This window comes from Macaca nemestrina, chromosome 6 (assembly GCF_043159975.1).
Source record: "Macaca nemestrina isolate mMacNem1 chromosome 6, mMacNem.hap1, whole genome shotgun sequence".
NCBI classification, from domain to species: domain Eukaryota; kingdom Metazoa; phylum Chordata; class Mammalia; order Primates; family Cercopithecidae; genus Macaca; species Macaca nemestrina.
In genome coordinates, this window is record NC_092130.1 from 22913537 (window position 1) to 22936143 (window position 22607).

The following is a 22607-nucleotide window of genomic DNA, read 5'->3' on the forward strand; positions in this document are numbered from 1 at the left end:
TCTGGTTTGGCAACTCTTTATTGCGTGTTTGTTGTAATGTCCTGCTGCTCAGATTAGATAAGATTCATGATGTGGACTCCAGAAAGAGTTCCCACAAGGACCATGAGTTCAGCCTATAAAGCCATCATGGTGGACCCGGAGCCACAGCAAAGCCTGTGTTTTCGTATGACCAGTAGAGGGGGCTGTGTGTCTTTGCACCTGGACGCAGGCTGCTTATTAAATCCTGAGATTCTTCGGTGTTTCTTCTCATCCTACTCTACTGAATATAGAAGACAGCTGAGAGCCTCTGCTCACCTCCTCATCTTGTTAAGGCAAGGGATCATACTTTAAAGAGGGGAGACACTTGCCTAAGGTCTCTTGGGCTGGGTAGGTAGGCACAGCCAGGGATAGGGTTGGGTGTGCTTTCTGATTCCAGAACCCTGCGTGATACCACATCTCATATTCATTAGTGCTTCCCAGTCCATAAAAGGATCCCACTCTTATTCTCTCATTGATCCCTACCTCAATTTTGAGGTTCTCTCGGAGAGATGGAGGATTAATAACCATGATGGAAGGTAACAGTTACTGAATACAGTCGGCCCTCCCTATCTGTGGGTTTCAAATCCATGGATTCAACCAACAGCAGATTGAAATGTTTGGAAAAAAAAAAAAGTACAACTATAAAAAGTAATACAATTTAAAAATATAGTATAACAATGAGTTACACAGTGTTTACATTGTATTAGGTATTACAAAAATCTGGAGATGATTTGAAGTCTATGGGAGGATATAGTAGGTTATATGCAAATACTATACCATTTTATATAAGGGATTTGGCCGTCCTTAGATTTCGTTATCCATGAGGGTCCAGGAACCAATCTCCTGCAGATACCAAGGAACAGCTGTATTTAACATATGTGCGCCACTGCATGCGATTTACAAATAAGGATTATCTCATTTAATCTTCACAAAAACGCTGAGAGGGGCTTCTGGCTCTCTGATTATACTTTTTTTGTTTGTTTTTTTTTAAAGATGGAGTCTCTCTCTGTCACCCAGGCTGGGGTGCAGTGGCATGATCTTAGCTCACTGCAGCCTCCACCTCCCAGGCTCAAGCAATTCTCGTGCCTCAGCCTCCCGTGTAGCCGGGATTACAGGTGCCCACCACCATACCTGTCTAATTTTCACATTTTTAGTAGAGATGACCTCATGTGATCCATCCGCCTCAGCCTCCTGAAGTGTTGGGATTACAGGCGTGAGCCACCGCGACAAGCCTGATTATACTTTTCTAACCTCTCGTGGTTATGAGGTTGCCTATGGACCCTAAAGAAATGTAAACACAAATGCTTTCACTACTAACATGCCTGCTCATGAAATTGCTTCCTACTCACACATCCCTCCCTGGTTAAGAGGCCACTCTTTCCCTGCTGTCAGCCAGTCTCTGGGGTGATGCTCACGTGTTGGTCACTAGCATAATGGAGAAAGCCTGGTTGGACAGACCCTGGTTAAAGTCCTGACTCTGCTTTCTACTCAGTAGATGAGTGGGCCTGGATAAGTTCCAGATTTCTGAGTCTCTTTTCACTATACAAATGGGAGTAATATGCCTACCTCAAAAGTGTTGTGATCATCAATGAAGTCCTGTATGTGAAAGCCCCCAACAGCGCCTGTCACAGGCTGTGTGCTGAGACACTGCTGACTATATCAGTTTACAGTTGCTTTGCTTAACATGCAGGGTTCTATTGGGATCTCCCTTGCATTGAGTGCTGGTCCCAGGAGAATTTGGGCAAGGAAAGATTGTGATATTGTTCCTTCAATCTTGTTTTTTTTTTTAGTGCCTATGATGTACTAGGCACTGAGGATAAGCAGTAAATCAAAGCCAACTCTCATGAAGCTTGTATCCAGATGGGGAAAGAGCACAGATCACAAGAAAATAAATGAATAAAGTAGTAGCAGATTATGCACCAGGCACAGTGGCTCAGGCCTAAAATCTCATCATTTTGGGAGGCCAAGGTGGGAAGATCACTTTAGGAAAGGAGTTTTGAGACCAGCTTGGGTAACACAGCAAGGCCTCAACTTTACCAAATCTGAGCCTGGGCGTTTGAAGCTGCAGTGAGCTAGGATCACACCACAGTGTGCCTGGGGGACACAGTCAGACTCTGTCTCAAAACACAAAAAACCAAAACAAATTATACAATTGGGAGCAAGGTTAGTCTTGGAGAGATGCATGATGCCTGGTGGTTAAACCAGATATCGGCTCTGCTCTTCCTGGCTGTGTGACCTTGGGCAATTATTTAACCTCTTTGAGTTCCTTTCCTCATCTATAAATGGGAATAAAAACATATCCAACTTGAGGATTTGTGAGGAGTTAAAGAGAGAATTCACAGGAAGCACCTACTATGCCTGGTGTCTGGTAAGGGCTCAGGTGTTAACTAGGGATGAGTTGTCTTCAACTGACTCCATTTCAAAAACTATCTTTCCCACTCTACCAAGGGTGTTAACTATCAAAGACATGGTAGGGGCTTTATTGGCAGTCACATTCATTCAGAGATTGGAGACTGTCCTTCCAGCACTGGAAAAACCAGTTTCATCACTCCATGCTCAAGGAAGGTCAAGACACAAGTATCAAGTAAATATAATCTGAAATCTTTATTCTTGATCCTGCAGACCACACTCTTAGGGCCCTCAGTTTACTGCCATTCTCAAGATCCAAGTTGTTGCATTGCTTTTAATTACAGACGGAAATCCACATTCATCAAAAACTGGGGATTTGAGGCTGAAGAGTCAGGAGCCAGTCTGCTGGTCAGCCAAACCTTGGAGCTCCAAGGCCAGCAGGAATTTACCTGGGCTTGGCCCACTTAGGGCACAGGATAGAAACACAGAGTGCAGGTAGAGTCACACAGGGGAGGCCCTGCACCAACCTCGGGGCTGAGGATCAAAGTCTTCCCTCTTTCCAGATATACCAGCCCACTAATTTCCCTTTCTAATGGTTCTTCTCCAACCCCTGCACTCTTGCAGCCAGAAAAGAGATGGGAAGGGAGGGAATAGTAATTATCTCTCTCTCCAGCTGCTCTGTTTTTTTTTGTATGCCTCCGGCCAAATGTGAAGGGACCAGAGGTACTCCCCATAGCAGGTGGTGTTGGAACAGTCAGGGCATGCTACTTCCCCATGTGGCAGCTCACCAGTGGAGTGGGGGACTCGGTGGCAATCTGGTCAGCAGCTAGAATGCATCCCATGCCAAGTCTGCACCTCCACTTGGACATTGAGATTCACAGCTGATCCCACTGTCTAAGCTTTTAAGGCTGCAGCCCAGAAATTACCCCTGAGTTCTTTTCTCCTAAGTTCCTGGATGAGCACCAGAGTCAACAAAAAAGCCCCTAGTATCCAGACAGCCTGGGACTGTCTTCTGCCACATCCCAACTTTGCTCCTCATCCTCTTCCCACCTCCCCAGATCATAAGTTGGTTGACTCCTTGAGGAATAGAAAAGTACATTCTGCCAAATTCTAGCTTGGCAGCCAGGCTGCTTTGAAGCAGTGAATTTGCTGTTCTTTTTTCAGAGTAAGACAAAATGAAAACACTGGGTTTGGCCACCAGAGTTTGGCTGTGGTTCTGTTATTGTTTTGTTTCCAGTTCTGCGATTACTGCCTTTATGTCTCAGTGACTGACTCCTTAGGATGTAAGTAGAGGGGGAAGGGGTGATGGTGGGATGGACTGGGTGGATACCGAGGTGCTGACTGCCAGGCTGGAGTGCTCGGGGAATGAGCTGGTTGACATTTTTCCCTGAGACATCAAGTGGCTTTCACAGTAAGAAGGTCAGCTGAGGCCTTGCTTCTGCCTCCAAAGAGGAAGTGACAAGAGCAACAGGATATTTTACATTGGTTGTATCCCTGTCAGCTCTGGATAGGGAGGCATGGCCACTCGCCCTTTGGGCCTCTGGGAGCCAGCTCTATGTCATCCTTGGGCTAAACAACAACAACAACAACGGAGATTCCATCTCAGGAGGAGAATTGGTGTAAAGGAACTCCCAATGACCAATATCTCAGGGAAGTCCTTGGACTGTGCTACATTCAATGGGTCAGATTCCACCTTCTTCCCAATGGCATAGAGATGGCACCGAAAGAATGAATGAGAAGGGAGGTCCAGGGGACCTGCAGGCACTGATGTAATCTTGGGTATTTGGTCACTGAGTCTGTTTCCAGGAAGTTCTGCCACCGCTGCTATTTGGGTAGAGATGTTTCTCCTGGAAACAGTGATGAGGTATAAATGAACTTCTCAAGAAAAGAGAGCCCATTGGTAACAGTTGCACTGGAAAATAACCAGGTGGTTTTGAAATTGGGAGGTCAGGCTGTACCACTAGGCTCATCCTCTCACTCACATATTCCAAGCTTCAAGAATGGATTATAAATACTTTGGGTTTCTCTTCTGGCGATGAGGTGCTGGCGAGTTCTATATTGTCCACAAGGACGTTCTTGTCTTCCAGTCTAATGACAGTGGGTTCTGGGGCGGGAGAAGGGGGTGGGTTTTTGTGCATGTGGGGCAAGCTGGCGCAGCTGATGTCCAGGTCTTTGAAAGCATGCAGCATGAACACGCCCAGGATGATGGTGACAAAGCCCGAGAGGGTGCCCGCAATATCCACAGCAGACATGCTGTACCACTCCTTGAAGAGGATGATGGACGAGGTAACGACCACCGTGGTGAAGAACACGTAGTAGATGGGGAACACCAGGGAGGTGTTGAAAATGTCCAGTGCCCTGTTGAGGAAGTTGACCTGAGTGCTGAGGGACAGTGCCAGGATGAGGGACAGGATGTAGGGGAGTGGGTGCCTGACAACTGGCAGCCCCTGGAAGAAGTTCTTGATGGTGATGCCCAGCCCCTTGACAGCAGCCACGGAGAAGGCCCCGATCACAGAGCAGATGATGATGTAGATGAGAATATTCCTTTGCCCGTAACGTGGGGCGATGACAAAGATGAGGATGAGGCATGACACCAGCAGAAGCACAGCAAACACGATGAACCCTTTGGGAGGAGAGGGAGAAGGATCACCCAGCTGTGGAGGGTGCAGGCAGTGTCTAGGGCCCAGACTCATGGCAGTGGGAGGTAGCATTAAGATCGTGGGCTCTAGAGTCAGACAAACACGGGTTCCAGACCCAGCTTCATGACTTTCTAATAACTTGGTTAGGTTGTTAAACCCCCAAGAACTCAGTTTCCCCATTTGTTAAAGAGAACCAAGAATAGGATCATCCTCATAAAGCTGTTTTGTGGGATTCAGTGAGATAATGTATATAAAGCATTCATAACAGTGCCTGGCACATAATAAACACTTATTAATGGTACCCATACATACCAGGCCTGGAAGCCTTTAAGCTAGCCTCGCTAACAAGTACCAGCCCATTAACGTTTCTTCTTTAGCTTGCCTTCTCCTCTAGGTGGCAGCACCTGAGATGGTCAGAACCCAATCTGAATTTTTTTTGTTTGTTTGTTTGAGACGGAGTCTCCCTCTGTCACCCAGGCTGGTGTACAGTGGCACCATCTCGGTTCACTGCAGCTCCGCCTCCTGGGTTCATGCCATTCTCCTGCCTCAGCCTCTAAGTAGCTGGGACTACAGGCACCTGCCACCACGCCTGGCTAATTTTTTGTATTTTTAGTAGAGACGGGGTTTCACTGTGTTAGCTAGGATGGTCTCGATCTCCTGACCTCGTGATCCGCCCGCCTCGGCCTCCCAAAGTGCTGGGATTACAGGCGTGAGCCACCGCGCCCGGCCCAATGTGACCTTTTATGGGGCAGAGGGGGGCGTTCAACCTGCAGTATTTTCCTGCTCTTCAGGGACTTGGAGTCTACCTGTGTCTTTCATCTTGGAAGCCATCTCCATGATAGTGGTGACCTTCTCTTCCTCAGGGGCATGTATCACCATCACCGTGCTGCCGGCCACACAGATCACGCAGCCCAGCTTCCCCAGCAGATTCAGACTCTCTCCCAGGAAATATGAGGAGAGGATGGCACTGCACATGGAAATGGGAGAAGGGCATTAGAGCAGATATGCCTGTCCCAGAGTCCCAAAGAAAAATGGGGCCTGAGCAAGCACTCCCAGAGAACAACAGATCAGAACTCACTGCTCTCTCACGTGGAAGTTTTTCTTCCAAAAAAACTTATGTTACCATGGGCAAGTCATGTGACCACCCTAAGCCTCATTGTCCCTGTCTGCAAAATGGGGATGCTAATAATATCCAGGGGGGGCATTGTTCTCAGGAACTAAATGAGATAATGCACAGAAAATGCACAGTATAGAGCTGGTACCAAAGAATAAACACAGCTGTCACATATGGAGGGCTCTGTATGTGCTGAACATTCTGAATGCATCCCGCATATTAACTCATTTAATCCTCACAGCATCCCTAGCTGAGGCCAAGAGAGGTTAAGCAACTTGGCCAGGGTCACCAGGTTCTAAGAGACCAGGCCAGAATTCTAACCCAGGCAGTCAAATTCCAGAGTCAGGGGGCTTAACTGCTATGCCACGTTGCCACTCAAGTAAACACTCATCAAATGTCTGATAGTTTTAAAAATAATTGATACGAAATACCTGTGCTTCCCACCACCCTCAGTTCTCCTGAAGGGGGGCAAAAAATGGTTTATATAGAAACTCATTTCTGGGAGTGTTAGAATGTTTGCTGGAAGAATAGAAATGCAGGTGAATTTCTACCATTTTAGAGACTGAAAGTATTCCCAAACAGAAGAGTTGGAAGAACACTTCGAAATGCTCTTGTCACACTGCCTGCCCAATGGACACATCCTCTCTTAGCACTGCCAACAGATGGCTCTCAGCTTTGGCTTATAGACACCTCTGGTGGCAGAGAGCCCACCCCTTCACAAGCCAAATGAGGCTGTTGTAGATTTGCTCTAATCATTTACCAAAAATATGCCTCCTGGTAATTTCTATTTTTTGCTCCATCTCTGCTCCTCGGGTCATCCGTAACAAATCTATTATTTCTTTCATTTGTGTAAGCCAATATAAACAACCTCAGTGACAATCACAGGTACCATATCTTAGGCATTTATTACGTACTATGTATGGTGCTAGGAACTTCCTGTCTACCTCACTAGCATCTCACAATTCTTTGCAAAGTGAAATATACTATCTCCAGTTGATAGATGAGAAGACTGAATCTCAAAGAAGTTAAAATGACTTGGCAAGTTCAAATGACTAGCAAGTAGTGGAACCAGGAATTGAGCTCGAGTCCTTTCTAATTATAAAGTTCATGGGTTTTCTTCTATGCCTCATTGAAGAGGATCTTGTGACTTCCCTGAGTCTTCAATTTCTGGGCAAATTATCTCCAGTTCCTTGTCGCGCCGTGGTGACATGATTTCCATTCCCCTCACATCCTTGAACCGAGCCAGCAGAGGCGAGAAAGTAAGGGAAAAAAATCACGGGCAAGCCTCATATGATCTCAGGGGCATGCTTCTGTCTCTTCACAAAGGTGGCATTCGTTTAGGGTAAAAACCTATTGGCTGTCTCGGGACACAATTAGCCTCAAAAATCCTGCTTCAAGTTGTCAGGGGAGAGGAGATTGATGTCTATCTAAGCTCTCTTGTCTGTCTTCCATCTTTCCTCTGAAACTACCAAATACATTTTGGCCACAATGTCCCATTCAAGAGATTGTTCATGCAGGCAGGGGTCACACACAAGGATTTCATGGCTCTCCCAGCTTCCCCGGAGTAGGAATTTGCAAACTAATCAGATATGCAATTATAGTATCACAGCTACATCAGCTATGTTAGGCCAGTTACACAGCATGAGTCAGGCCAGTTGTACAGCATGAGTTCTATTTGGTTTTTGAGTGTGCAAATGTTGCAAAATTTTCATCAAGACGGTAAAACAAATGATGGGTACTGGGTGTGGTGTGCTAGGATTTACCAGTGTTCCAAGGTTAGGCCAAGGTTAGTCTCCTTCAAATGAGGCTCCAGGACCCCCACAGAGGAGCTGGCTCTGTGTTTGTAGCTCAGGGGGCAGTGGGAAGCACAGACGTTTAGTATCAATTATTTTTAAAACTATCAAACATTTGTTGAGTGTTTACTTGAGAGGCAACGTGACACAGCAATTAAGTCCACTGACTTTCGAATTAAGACTGCCTGGGTTAGAATCCTGCCTGACCTCTTAGAACCTGGTGACTTTGGCCAAGTTGCTTAACCTCTGTTGGGCTCAACTAGGGATGCTATGAGGATTAAATGAGTTAATACGCAGGATACATTCAGACTGTTCAGCACATACTAAGCCCTCACTATGTGACAGCCGTGGTTATTGTTTGGTACCAGCTCTGTACTGTGCATTTTCTGTGCATTATCTCATTCAATCCTCAGAACAATGCCTCCAGTAGGTATTATTGGCATCCTCATTTTGCAGATGGGAAAAATGAGGCTTTGAGTGACTAAGTGGCTTACATGACTTGCCTATGGTAACAAAACTACTAAGTGGCAGAGCGAGGATTAGAACTAAGGCAGCGTTAATCCGGAGCACATGCTCTTAACTTGTATGCTGCATCTATCGAGGCACCAAAATACTGGTATGCACCGTTCAGCCTGTTGACGGTGGAAGCCCTTCCAACTGGTTTGGGCTTGGCCTGCCTCTCTATGACCCAGTCAGTCAAGGGGATGCTGGGGCAAGTGGCAGCAAACATTCCCAGGGTCTATAGCTCTGAACTATAGCACACTGCCTCTTTCTGGAGGCTGAGACCAACCCAGGTCCCTGATTGCCAACTGGCAGTCGATCCCACTTGGCATTCCAGGCCTCAACAAACTGAAAACGGAACAGAATAAGAGAGGGCTAGAGAGGGGACAATAACCTTATGAGGACACTCAGTGCTCCCAGAGGCGTGACGACTGTTGCAGGTGCAAATGCATAGGCTCCAAAGTTGGCAACTTCTCCAGCAGCCACTAGGAAATGAAGAGAGAAAAGAGGCTAGCATGGCGCAGAAGCACCGTCTCCGTCCCAGATGAATCATTCCGTGTGCAATCAGCTGGAGAATCCCCAGACCAGCATTCCTTAAAATCCTGATCCGTACGCTCTCTCTCTGGAGAGTCTGATCAAACGTCAGTCCCAATCTATCCAGATCGGATCCTTCCATTTTAAAGATGGTGAAGCTAAGGCCCCGAGCCTAAGGTCACATGACATGCTTATGGGGTAGAAGCCCTCTTGTTCTTTAGGCCTCGTGGCTTCTAGTCCAGGCACAAATTTGTCTCAGGGACTGCCAGTATTTTGCACTAGATCTTTAATTTAAATTCTAGGAAGTGTTAATTATCAAAGGAAGAAACAGTTACAATTATTGATACTCCAGGTACCAATTGGTCCATGGACCCCTCTTTTCCAGGGGAACTGTGAAGAGTCTAGAACTACAAGCAGGTGATTAGAAAAATCTGACATTCCTGGCTGGGGGTGGTGGCTCATGCCTGTAATCCCAGCGCTTTTGGAGGCTGAGGCGGGTGGATGACCTGAGGTTGGGAGTTCGAGACCAGCCTGACCAACATGGAGAAACCTCCATCTCTACTAAAAGTACAAAAAAAAAAAAAAAAAAAATTAGCCGGGCATGGTGGCGTATGCCTGTAATCCCAGCTACTCGAGAGGCTGAGGTAGGAGAATCACTTGAACCCGGAGGTGGAGGTTGTGGTGAGCCGAGATCGTGCCATTGCACTCCAGCCTGGGCAACAAAAGTGAAACTCCATCTCAAAAAGAAAAAAAAAAAAAAGAAAAGAAAAATCTGACATTCCCAAGGGGGCAAGTCTTTTCTCTCCATCCGAGTTTTCCAATTTGTAAACTCCTGAGTTAATATACAGGATAACACTTAGAAAGTTTAGCACATAGTAAGCCCTCAATATGTGATAGCTGTGGTTATCAAAAAAGTGTCTTTTCCATCTCTCTGCTGATAGACAACGACCTGGTCTCCCCTTTAAAAGGAGATCGTCACTGGGATAGCTCTGGCTGAGACGGGGATCAAAACTTGATGTAGGGGGATTATGAATAGAAACCTGGTTATTTTTCCACCTAAAAGAGTCAGGGTTTGATAGCAGGAGAGGATGGGTGGAAAGTGGGGGAAATGTGTGAGTATACAAATTTGGGCAAACTTTAAGTAACGGACCAGCTATGTTATAAGTGGGCCAACACATTAACTGCCTGTGGACTGGGGGAAGTTGGCCTAGGAGTTCCAGCTTCTACCATGTAAAAGTCAAGAGTCCACTACCAACAGAGCTATGGAGCTATGTTTAAAGGGAAGTTGAGAAAATACACCTTCATTGTTGCCAGCTGTGTGCAGACCTCTCTGGGAGTAGACGCTTCATGGATGAAGACTGGCTTTGAGGGTAAGATGTTCTCCCTGCAAGGGTTGTCAAGGTTTTCCCCTGGGAATCTGGGCCTCAGATGGACACTTGCCATACTAGAGACAAAAACGCCCCACCCACCCCTCCCTTTGTCTCTGGCCCTGCTATCAATAGGCCACTGTTATTAGTAGCAAACAACCCACTTACTGGTGAGAAATCCAGCCCACCACATTGTATCTTTCAGGTAGCCGAAGCCTCCGTCCACTGTGGAGGGAATGGACACAAAGTTAGGATGGAACTTGGCCACACTTTCTCAGGCACCTTTCCTAACTCTCTGCTCACTCCCCGGCCTCCTTGAGGCTTGGTTCTGGGCCTTCTCCTGGGTGGGTTAATTTGTTCCTAAAGTTTTAAATACCATCTATATCTGGTGCCTCTGTATCTGTAGCCTGGACCTTCCTTCTGAGTCCAGGTGTATATCCAACTGCTTACTTCACATCTCCTCTTGGATTTCTCACAGGCGTCTCAATCTCTGTCCTAAGTGGAGCTCTTGGTTTGAAATGTTCCCCACCCACCTGCCGAATGAAACACAGTAAGTGGCACTCTCATTTATCCGGTTGCTTAAGCCAGAAACCAGGGAACTGCTCTTTGACTCTTCTCTCTCTCCTTCTGCAACTGGTAACTCTGTCTCCAAAAAGCATCTCGCATGTGTCCACTCCACTGCCACCCGCTACACCAAGGCACTGTCATCCCTGCTCCAGGTTGAGGCAACAGCCTCCTTCATAGTTACTCTAGTTCCACTCTTGACCCCTTAATAACCTATTTTTCTTTTCATGTTAACCAGTGGTCTTTTAAGAATGCAAATCAGGGGAGGCCGAGACGGGCAGATCACGAGGTCAGGAGATCGAGACCATCCTGGCTAACACGGCGAAACCCCGTCTCTACTAAAAAATACAAAAAAACCAGCCGGGCGAGGTGGCGGGCGCCTGTAGTCCCAGCTACTCGGGAGGCTGAGGCAGGAGAATGGCGTGAACCCGGGAGGCGGAGCTTGCAGTGAACCGAGATCCGGCCACTGCACTCCAGCCTGGGCGACAAAGCAAGACTTCGTCTCAAAAAAAAAAAAAAAAAAAAAAGAATGCAAATCAGGGCCGAGCATGGTGGCTCACACCTGTAATCCCAGCACTTTGGGAGGCCAAGGCGGGCAGATCACAAGGTCAGGAGATCAAGACCATCCTGGCTAACACAGTGAAACCCCGTCTCTACTAAAAATACAAAAAAATTAGCCAGGCGTGGTGGCGGGTGCCTGTAGTCCCAGCTACTCGGAGGCTGAGGCAGGAGAATGGCGTGAACCCAGGAGGCAGAGATTGCAGTGAGCCGAGATCGCGCCTCTGCACTCCAGCATGGGTGACAGAGTGAGACTATGCCTCAAAAAAAAAAAAAAAAAAAAAAAGAATGCGAATCGAATCAGCTTATGTCACTCCTCAACTTATGGCTAACCAATGGCTTCTGAGTGCTCTCAAGATAAAGACCAGAATCCTTAACAAGACCATGCATAGTCTTGGCTCTGCTCACCTGTCCAAGCACATCTCCTGCCACTCTTCTCCTCTCTCTTAGCTCTCCAAAAACAATGAGCTCTTTTCTGCCTCGAGGCCTTTGCACATGCTTTCCCTGTGTCCAGAATACTCTTCCTACTAATATTTGCCTCAACTTACACTCACTTTACAGGTTGCTATGTGACTGTTGCTTCCCCTACGATGCCATCCCTGACTCCCTGATTTCTACTATTTCCTGTTGGAGTTCCCTGTCTCCTTGCCTCCCTCCATCCTTTCCTTCCTTCCTTTCTTCTTTCCTTTCTCTCTCTCTCCCTTCCCTCCCACCCTTCTCCCTCCTTTCTTCCTTACCTTTTTCCTTCCCTCCCTCCCCCACTACAGGGTCTCGCTTGGTCGCCCAGGCTGGAGTGTGCAGTGGCACGATCATAACTAAATGAAGCCTGAAACTGCTGGGCTCAAGGGATCCTCCCACCTCAGCCTCCTGAGTAGCTGGGACTACAGTCATATGCCACCACGCCTGGCTAATTTAAAAAATTTTTCTGTACAGATGGGGTCGCGCTATGTTGCCCAGACTGGTCTCAAACTCTTGGACTCAAATGATCCTGACACCTCAGCCTCCCAAAGTGCTGGGATTACAGGTGTGAGTGACTGCACCCAGCTAGGGTTCTCTTACTGCGCAGTTCTTCTCTTTCATGGCATTGTTGTTTATAATTTTAGTTGATCTTCTTATTTTATGACATTTCGCCCAGTAAAATGGAAGCTCTGCAAAGCCAGGAACTGTGTCTGCTTTGTTCAGGACCTGGCACATAGTCAATACTCAATAACATTAGCAACAAGGATGATGATAATGATGGATGATCATAGATGGGTTTGAGACAGTTTTGTACAAATCCAAAAATCTTATGTTGCTTTTTGGGAATGCCCACTTTTCTAAGGAAAATGTTTCTTATTTTCACCGGGTTCCTAAAAAGGTCAGAATTTCCCGTAAATGTTAAGAACTCTGAGAGCATTCTACTCTAAGGGTTGAAATCACTGAAGATACTGAAATAGCAGATTGGAGAAAAAAACCTATTCCAGGGAAGCTGTCATTCTGAATGGTCGATGATACCTTCTCTGAGCACAAGCAGAAATTTCCCGGGCACTCTGGGAGTTCTCTGGCCTTTCGAGCACTTGTCTAGAAGTGAAGGGTGGAATAGCAACGACCATCGTTCCCAGCTTCATCCCTGCACCTTACAGCTATTCATTTTGCAGCCCACATGGGCTCTAGACCTGTACTTCTAACTGTGGGAACCTCCCACTGAGATAACAGTAATACCAGTACTAGTGCTAGTGTTTGCACCAGTACCTCTAACTGTGGGGACCTCTGACTGAGATAATAGTAATGCCAATCCTAGTGCTACTCTGTGCTAGGTATGATTCTAACTATGTTGCATTTTCTTATAACCCTTCAAGCTGGTACTATTCTTATCTCCATTTTATAGATGAGGAAACTGAGGCATAGAAATGGATACTTTTCTAGCCCAGAATTGAATCACCAGGAATTGAGGAACCAGAATTAGAACCCTAATAGTCTGCTTCCAAAGTGCAACATCCCATAGAAACATTAAATTGAACATGTCCAAACCTGAATGCATCATCTTCCCATAAACCTGTTCCTCCTTCAACGCTCTTCATCTCAAGAAATGGCACCTTCATCTCCCCAGTTGCTCAAGTCAAAAGCATGAGTCATCCTTGACTTCTTCCTCCGCCCCCCCTTGCTTGAAGCCAACCTGTATCAAAGCTGGTAAGCTCTACCCTCAAAAACTAGCTCTGGAATCCGCCACTTGTCTCCATTCCCATTTCCATCTTCCGGGCCCAAGTTCTGTCCTTTCACTCACCTACTTGGCCTCCCAGGCTCCAGGCTTGTCCCCTAATCCATTCTTCACCCAGCAACCAGGGATCTTTTCAAATTGCAAATTAGTCTGTGTCACTCCCCTGCCTAAAACCTTTCAGTCACCTAACAATTGCACTTAAGCTCTGTGCTTCCGTTTACAAGACCCTTCATGAGCTGGCCCTTCGCTCACCATGCACCCCTCCTGCTCCTGCCATCCTGAACGACTTTCGATTTCTAATATCACTCAAGTTCTCTCACCGCTGAGCCTTTGCACATATTATTCCTTCTGCCTGGAACACTGTCTCCCTCTTTCCCCTTTTACCTTGCTGTCTCCTCATCGTCTAGGTCTCAGTTTAGAGATCATCTCTTCTAGAAAAACCTCCCCTAATCTCCTGAGTCTGGGCTTTACACACCCCTCCAAAATATTCCCCCATAGCAGGCTGTGTTATCCCCATGATGGTACTTAACACATGATAAAACGACTGCCTACTGACTCATCTGTCTCTGCCACTTGACTGAAGGTTCCATGAGGACACTGAATCCCCGTGTCTAGCATTGTCCCTGGCATACAGCAGGCATGCGATAAATGGTGATTAAATGAATGAGTCCTTTTGCACAGGATTCCTTTTCTTAAGCACTGTTTCATGGAAAACATCTTATGTCCCAAACAAGCAAATCCCTTGGGGTCAGAGACCTCACCATTTTCTGGCAGCCCAGAAGGGAGCTCAATTGGATGACAAGTGAGGGTACACTAGCGTCTGACATTGCTCTCAGCAGAGGTAGCTATTCCCATTTTGCAGAGAAGCTGTGACTTGCCTGTGATGACGTTGGTAGGAAGTAAGACCAAGACCAGACCTGCAGTATCTGATTCTTGGTCCTGAGACTTGTCCCTTCCCTCCTCTAATAAAGACACCATGAAGGTCTCAGGAAATTGGATTCTAAAGGAAGTCCTCCTGCTGGATCTCTAAACTGAGACCTCCGGTTGGAGACCTTCCTTTTTAACCCTAAACCCTAACCCTGTTGGCAGGTGGGATTCCAGACAGGGTTGACAATGAGCCTTTTGTATCTCGCCGAGGCCATCCTCTTAGACTGCAGCCCTGGCCCCTGTGAGGGTTCAGCTGCCCTGTGCCCCATCCTTTCCTGGCCCAGGGACCTACCAGCTCTCGTGGCTCCTGTGGCCACGAGTCGCAGGAGGCCTTTCTTCTTGAGGATGACGCTGCTGCCGATGAGGAAGCTGGACAGGAAGGCCAGGCCCAGGCCGATGTAGAAGCCATAGTTCTGCCTGATCCTTTCCTGCCAGCTGTGAAAGGTGGCATTGCTGGGCACCTCAGGGCTGAGGTCACCGACAATCTGGCACAGGACTTCTTGGGAGGAGCAGTAGAGGTGGAGCAGGGAACCTGGATGGGAAGACCATGGTGAGAGAGTCACACTGGGGACATTTGCACTTTTAAAATATTGGAATTGGCCACTGTTTCAAATCCTGTGCTTCTGCTACTGCAGCGCTATACCCATATACTGTGCCTCCATCCAAAAATAATAATGTTCAGTGAGTGCTCATTCTAGCTAGGGGCTTTCTTTGCATGACCAGAACAAATTTGTACCACCACGTGCCAGATACAAACCTGGGCACAGGGGCAGACCCTCAGTCAGAAGAAGTACACAAGTTCAATGAAACTGCAAAAAATAGCCAATAATTCTCCAGTGCTACCACTCACATGGTCCTCTGCTCTGGGGTTTTCCAGGAGGGTCTCTAGTGACCACTTGGAAACAGGCACAACAATCATTTCTAGGCTTTTATTTGAAGAAACCAAAGCTCTGATAAGTTTAGAAACCTGCCCAAAGCCAAAACATGGGTACTAAGTAGTGAAGCCAGTGTCAGATTCTAAGCTTATCTGATGCCAAAGCCCATGCTCTTAACCACCACACACACCTCAATAAAGCAGGTAGCATCTGGCCTCCTAAGAGGCTTTTTGTTTGTTTGTTTTTGTTTTTTGGGTAGAGATGGGGGGTCTCGCTGTGTTGCCCAGGGTGGTCTTGAACTCCTAGCCTCAAGCTATCCTCCTGCCTCAGCCTCCCAAAGCACTGGGATTATAGATGTGAGCCACCATGCCTGGCCCTAAGAGATATTTTAAAATAGAAAACGTTTAAAAATTGGGAGATTTTCCATGAAAATTCAGGTGTGAGGCTACGGTGAAAAATCAGGTCTGCTCACCATATTGCGCCCTCTTCTAAGGCAACCACTGGGTGCAGCTGGGCAGTGTTGCCCCCTAAAACAGGACATACTTTCTGCAGTTCCCCAAGAGTCTTATCTGGCTCCTTTCAGTAATTTCTGGCATGTGCTTGGCCTTTGTAGGCATCTGAGTTTGTGACCTCTGGAGGTAGCCTTTTACAAGCTGTGTGCCACCAAGGCCCAGGTCCCTAGGCCAAGGATGTAAGCCTCAACCAAGTGTCCCTCCCACCAACCTAGAACTCCCAGCCAGTGCCTGGAAGGGCCCCCAAGTCCATGGTCAAGCAGCTCTGGCTCTGGCACATCTGCAGTGCAGAGTGGCATCTTGGTGGAACAGACTAAGGGCAATGTTGACCTTTCTTCCATGACACAGACTCCTGAATAACAGAGCTTGAAGAGCTCTTAGAAAGCAGCCTAAATTCTTATTTTCAGCTGGGGAAACTGAGAAGGGGAAGGGCTTGCTGAGGTCACCCCAACATCTGGTGAAAGATCTGGATCCAGCACCCACTAGGGCACATTCATGTGTCTTTTGCAGTGTGAGATTTCTCTTTCCAAAACCCATGTCACAATCAAGGGAAGATGAGACAAGAGGCCTCTCAGTCCCTAATCAGACTTGTTCTGCGCTGCTCATTCCTGTTTCTCCAGCTCAGGCTTCCTTGCCCAAGAGCTGAATCTGGGGAGTTCCCTGAGCCCAGGAAATGAGCCAGAGCCTGGGATGACATAGGCTAGGGGAGGTGACTCCTGAGAGGAAGACCAAACTCATCCCCACGCCCTTCCCCTGCTCCCTGAAGATGCACCTCTAGCAGGTGGAGGCAAAGGACCCTCTGTGGATGGACTTGGCTATCACAGTAAAGCCTGCAGCACCCAAGGGCTCAGCACCCTCCATTGAGTCAAGTTCTTCCACTGCAGTGAAAAGTAAAAGACAGAGGGCTGATGGCCAAAGTAATCCAATTCTGAGCATAGGCCAGATGATTCCTATCATCCCTTCCGGAATTTGCTAGGACTGGGGAACACATTCTGGCCCAGAGAAAAGGTGAGGCTGAAAATGGCCCGCCTTGTTCAGGAAACCAAAGTCAGACACCTAACGGGCTGGCTTTGAAAGCTTCACTGTAGAAGGGAAGAGGTTAGAGGAACAGGGACACCTCACAGCCTGCAGTTCCAAGACAAGGTGGGAAAGTGGAGCCACACCAAGGAAGGAGTCAAGGTTTTACCGTCCACCAGCCCTGGATCTATATTCCATTTCCTTACTGTATTACCTTGAGCAAATTATTAACTGTTCAGAACCTCAGTTTCTGGATCTTTAGAATGGGGATAGCAAGATAGTAAAATAATAATATCTACCTACCTTCTAGAGGATTCAGGGAGACAATGCAGGCAAAGGGCCTAGTCCACTACCTGCTTTATGATCAGAACGCAATAGGAAGCCAACGAGCTTTCTTTACCCCTTCCTGTGATTCTTGCTCTTTCTTTTCCAAAGACAAGACCGTCCTGTGGTGGTCCTCCCATTGACCCAAAGAGAAAGCCCAACTGCTCAGGTACTAAAACCTGAAGCAACTGTACATTAAAAGCACAACAGTACATTAAAAGCACAGAATCCCCCACCCCCAACTCTCAGAGTGTCTGCTGTCGACAAAATTCCTGTCCCAACTAACCCCCCATCTCAACCCAGGGACATCCTTTCCTTCCCTGCCTCCTCTCAGCCACCCCAGCCGCGAAGATGAAAATGAAGTCTCAGCCAGAACCCTGATCTTCAAAGCTGGGTGGGAGCCACCTCGTGCTGGCCCTGCCCCTCCCCAGCTTTGGCCCCCTTGGGAGGAGAGGATGCGAGGGAGAGGAGTGGCAAGGAGGGGAGGGCGCGAAGCGCGGAGCCCGCCTGGTCCCCAGCCCTGCCGTACGCACCGTTCTCGCAGCTGGCGTTGCTGACCCGCAGCTCCATGGGGCCCAGGGCACATGAACCGACGCGCGGGCGGACGGCGCCCGGCGCCCGGCGCCCGGGCTCCCCAGCTCCGGAGCAGGTGGCCGCGACTTGTCTCCCGCTTGGATCGCGCGCGAGAAGCCGCCGGGGGTCCGGACCCAGGGGTGAGGAGAGTGACGCCTCCCAGAAGGGGAGGGTCCTCGGGGAGGAGTCACCCGGCGTCTTGGGCAACTCCGGGGGAAGGGGGCCCAGGGCTCGGGCCGCCCGCAGAGGGGCGCCTGCCTTCTCTGGGTGAGGACGCTGCCGGGCTCCCAGCTCTGGAGTCACCGCCCCGTGCCAGGGGCAAGAGGTGAGGGGGCGGGTTCCCCGGCACCACCCCTCCGATGCCTGAACCGGTGCCCAGCTCCATCCCCAGTGAAAGAGTACAGGGGCCCTGGATGGCTGGAGAAGGGGCAACTTTCCTGCCGAGGTGGAAGTGGCAACATAGGGGTTGGAAGTGGGTACTGCTGCCAATTGGGAACCTGGGTTCCTTCTTTTCCTTCCTTCTTGCCCTCCCACCCTCCCACTCTCCCTCCTCCCCTCCACCTTTCCTCCCTTCCTCCCATTGGACCCTCCTACCCTTCCTCTCTTCCTTCTGCCCTGGACCTCCTTACTTGCCTTACCCATTCATTGATTCAACCTAGGTCTGATCTGTGCTGGTAGGTAACAGGTACATAGTGAGTGCCTAATAAATGCTCAATATATATTTATGTCTAATGAATAGATAATAGGAGCTTGGTAAATTAAATGAAAGAAGGAAATGAAGTGATTGGAGACCACAATGAGTCAGACTATTCCCTGTCCCCCAAGTACCTTATATTTTGATGGGGGAAACAAAGTGTGATCATCTCTTAGAGACCAATGTTTTTGAAATTACCACTTTAAAATGATTTACATACACACATTGTGATGGAAAGCATATTTATTACTATGGGTAACAGTAAAAAGCAAGTTAGAAAAACACTGACCTGGACCATGAAAACACTTATGTAGAGTTTGCTATAGGCCAGAGTTCTAAGTGCTGAAAAATTCCAGTTCATTTAATCTTCATAACTGCCTTATAATGTACAGACTTTTCTTATTTACCAGAAGGAAACTGAGGCACAAAGTGCTCAAGTAACTTGCCGGGGATCTCAGCTAGGAAGTGGAAAAGCCAGGATCAAACTCATGCTGTCAGTGGCCACATTAAGCCGCCTGGCATTTTACACGGAAAGAAACTGCTCCTGGGCAGTGAGGGTGTGGGGCTACTGAGAAAGCAGTGATTGGTTCTGCCAGTGGTGGTCACCGGCTTCCTGGAGGAGGCAGCTTTTAAGAACTGTCATGTATGGAGTCGTCAGCATGGGCCAGACACTGTGCTAACCCCTTTCCAGGCACTGTCTCATCAAAGCCTCCTAGGAGACAGATATCCTTACTCTTTCCATGCTACAGATGAGAGGAAACTGTTATTTTAAAAAATTTTATCATGAGATAATTTTAGACTTATAGAAGAGTTACGAAAATAGTATAGAGAGTTTGCATATACCTGTCACCAGCTTCCCTTAATGTTAACATCTTGAATAGGAATAGAAAAAACTATACTTTAAATACTCCAAGACACTTGCTCCCAAGGTTGCACAGTTAGTGAGTGAATGAGGGTGCCAGGTATAAACAGAGCTGCTCTGACCCCCAACCCTGTCCTCCTAGCTACTACCCTCCACTGTCTACGTACGGACTTCTAGCTGGGCCTCCAAGGATGGGTTCTTCCAGCATGGGGCTTCCCCTAACTTGCTGGACGACTTTGAACAAGTTGCTTACTCTGCAAAAGGATCAATTTCTTTGTCAAATGCAACAGCCCCTTCTCCAAGGGGTCGGGATCGGGTTGGGGAGAGGAGAGGTTAAAAGAGAAAGGGAAATGTGAGACACAGCGAATGTAACAGGCCACGTTTGCTCATTTTACTTGCCACAGAATTTCACAAGTCCTTGATTCTGTAATGATGTGCACCTCTCTGGAAAAACGCTTTGAAAACAAAACAGGATAGAGCACAAGGCCCCCGCATCTCTTGTCTGAGACACTATATTTCTTCAAAGATAAATGACCCTAGACCTTGCCTATTCCTACACATAGGATAAAGTTTGGCAAGGTTAGTGACTATGCCTCTGTCATCTATAACCAGATATACTCTTGCACCCAGACTTTCATGTGATTCTGCTTTACTGTAACTTCTGAGCAAGTTTGATGTAATGTTTGAGCACACACTGCACTTCCGCTACCTGTATATCAGCCATGAGCTAAAACACTGTTTCAGAGCAGTGGGGCAAGACCTCTCTGAAACACTCCTCCCAGACTTTTGTCTTCAGTCTCTAGTCCTCAGTAAGGCTTATTTTTATTTATTTATTTTTTTTTTTTGAGACAGAGTCTCGCTCTGTCGCTCTGGCTGGAGTGCAGTGGCTCGATCTCCGCTCACTGCAGCATCCGCCTCCCATGTTCAAGAGATTCTCCCACCTCAGCTTCCGGAGTAGCTGGGATGACAGGCACCTACCACCACACACACTAATTTTTGTATTTTTAGTAGAGATGGGGTTTCAGCATGTTAGCCAGGCTGATCTTGAACTCCTGACCTCAGATGATCCACCCGCCTCAGCCTCCCAAAGTGCTTGGATTACAGGCCCTCAGTAAGACTTCTGAATAAAACTAACTTAAAATTTAATTCCTTGAAAGCTTGATTTTCTTTTCTTTAGTTGACAGAAGTCATAGCCGTTGCCAATGAATGTATCTAAGTCTGCGGGTGAGTGCGCCCAGGCCCGCCTGTAACTTTGGAGGTATGTGGTACCACCGTTCAAGTAGAGGTGAACACCTCCAAGACTGTATGAATTTGAACACAGAGCAGCAAGACACTGGATGATTGACCCTCTTCGGAAGTGATACTTCATGATGAAAAAATACATGCATCCATGCTGCCTGCAAGGGAGAATGTGACAAGAGAATTCAACTTCTCATTCTCTTCCCTAAGCATTTCTGCTGTTCAGCTCCTCCTTGTGCTATAAAACAGAGTCAGCACTGAACCCGGCGTGGTACAGCCCTCAAACCCTCACTGAATTCAAACTTGACTGCTTTTGTTCCAAGGACATAAGGGTGAGACATGTGGAGTATTTCCCTCTGGTCCTATCCTATCTTTTTTCTTCCTTGCATTATTGAAGTATGACTGACAAATGAAAATTATATATATTTAAGATGTACAACGTAATGATTTGATATAGGTGTGCGTCGTGAAATGATACGACAATTAAGCTAATTAATACGTCGATCACCTCGCTTAGTTATATTGTGCGTGTGTGTGCGTACACGTGTGTATGTTGAGAACACTTTAAATAGTGGTGCCTCTCGGTGGCCTGACTTTTTAAATCACAAGAGAGGATGTTTCGGATTGTAGTTGCCAGAGCTGAGCCCAGATCCTGAAAGACAGATGCACATATATGTTCTTTAATACATTTATTTTTGTGTGTGTTTGTGATTTGTGGAGCCTCTAAATTTTAGGTTCAGGGCAGGGGCCCCCTCGTCAGGGGTTAAGGGCAATATTGAGCTTATCCTGTGTTTCGAGACGGGCCTTTTCAGAGTCAGGGGAATCTCATGTTTTAGGGCAGTGGCACGAGGTGAAGGAGGCCAGGATCCACTGCAGGGACTTCCACACCCTCACTGGGCCTCAGGCTCCCCATCTGTTCTAGAAGGGGGCTGGGCCTCGACAGGGCTGGCATCAGAGCATCTCGCCAATACAGACATAAAGGGCCCCATTGAATTGCAGGCTCCTCGGCTGCTGTCCTGACAAAGCCCTTTTCTCCTCCAGCCACAATGGCCCTGTCAGGCAGGTAGCAGGGCCTGCAGCATTGTCTCCCCAGAAAAGAACAACAGGGTTCACTGTCTGTTCCAGGCTCAGTCTCGCTGGGGAGGGCGCGTGGCTTAAGAAGGGTCTAACCAGCTAGGGACAGATGGGTTCTGCCCTTAGCCAGCCAGTGACTGGTGACCCAGCCACAGCTCTTTTGGTCAGTTATTCCGGGATGAGTAGGAAAACAAATTCACCAAAACCCAAGTTTTTAAAAACTTGCTTTTCCAAGTGCATGTCCAGACATTTTAGGTTATAGAGCTGTGCCGTCCAATATGGTAGCTACCAGCTGCATGTGGCTTCTGAGAACTCGATTAGCCACTAATCTGAATCGTGATGTGCTGTAAGTAGAAAATAGGCTCACTTAGCATTTTGGACCAGATTGTTCTTTGTGGCGGGGGCTGTCCTGTGCTCGTAGAATTAAGCACCCCTGGCCTTTACCCTCCAGATGCCAGCAATGCACACACCTCTGCACCCCGACGCCCACCCCAGTTTTGACAGCCCCAAACACCCCCAGACAATTGCCAAAATCACGCTGGATTGAGAACCACTCAGATTTCAAAAACTTAGTAAGAAGAAAAAAGGAAAATCTCATTAATGATTTTTAAATATTGATTATATGTTGAAATGATAACATTTTGGATTATTGGGCTAAGTAAAAACATTAAATTATTTTTCCTATTCTTTTCACTCTTTATAAAGTGGCTACTAAACTATTTAAAATTACATATGTGGCTCATGTTAAGTTTCTATTGGGCAGTGCTGTTAATAGAAGAAACTGGCCAGACGTGTTGGCTCACGCCTTTAATTCCGACACTTTGGGAGGCCGAGGTGGGCAGATCACGAGGTCAGGAGTTCGAGACCAGTCTGGCC

At 47.5% G+C, this 22607-nt stretch overlaps 1 protein-coding gene across 1 annotated transcript; it reads right to left on the reverse strand.

Moving 5' to 3' along the window:
• Positions 1 to 2067: 2067 nt before the first annotated feature.
• LOC105482369 (NIPA like domain containing 4) lies at positions 2068 to 17953 on the reverse strand. The gene is made up of 6 exons (XM_011742416.2): positions 17823 to 17953; positions 14854 to 15093; positions 10484 to 10540; positions 8809 to 8899; positions 5813 to 5973; positions 2068 to 4990 (listed from the first exon to the last, which is right to left on the reverse strand). Exons 1-6 carry the CDS (start codon positions 17857 to 17859, stop codon positions 4362 to 4364), a joined length of 1215 nt encoding a protein of 404 aa, XP_011740718.1. The 5' UTR covers positions 17860 to 17953; the 3' UTR covers positions 2068 to 4361.
• Between the last annotated feature and the right edge of the window lie 4654 nt (positions 17954 to 22607).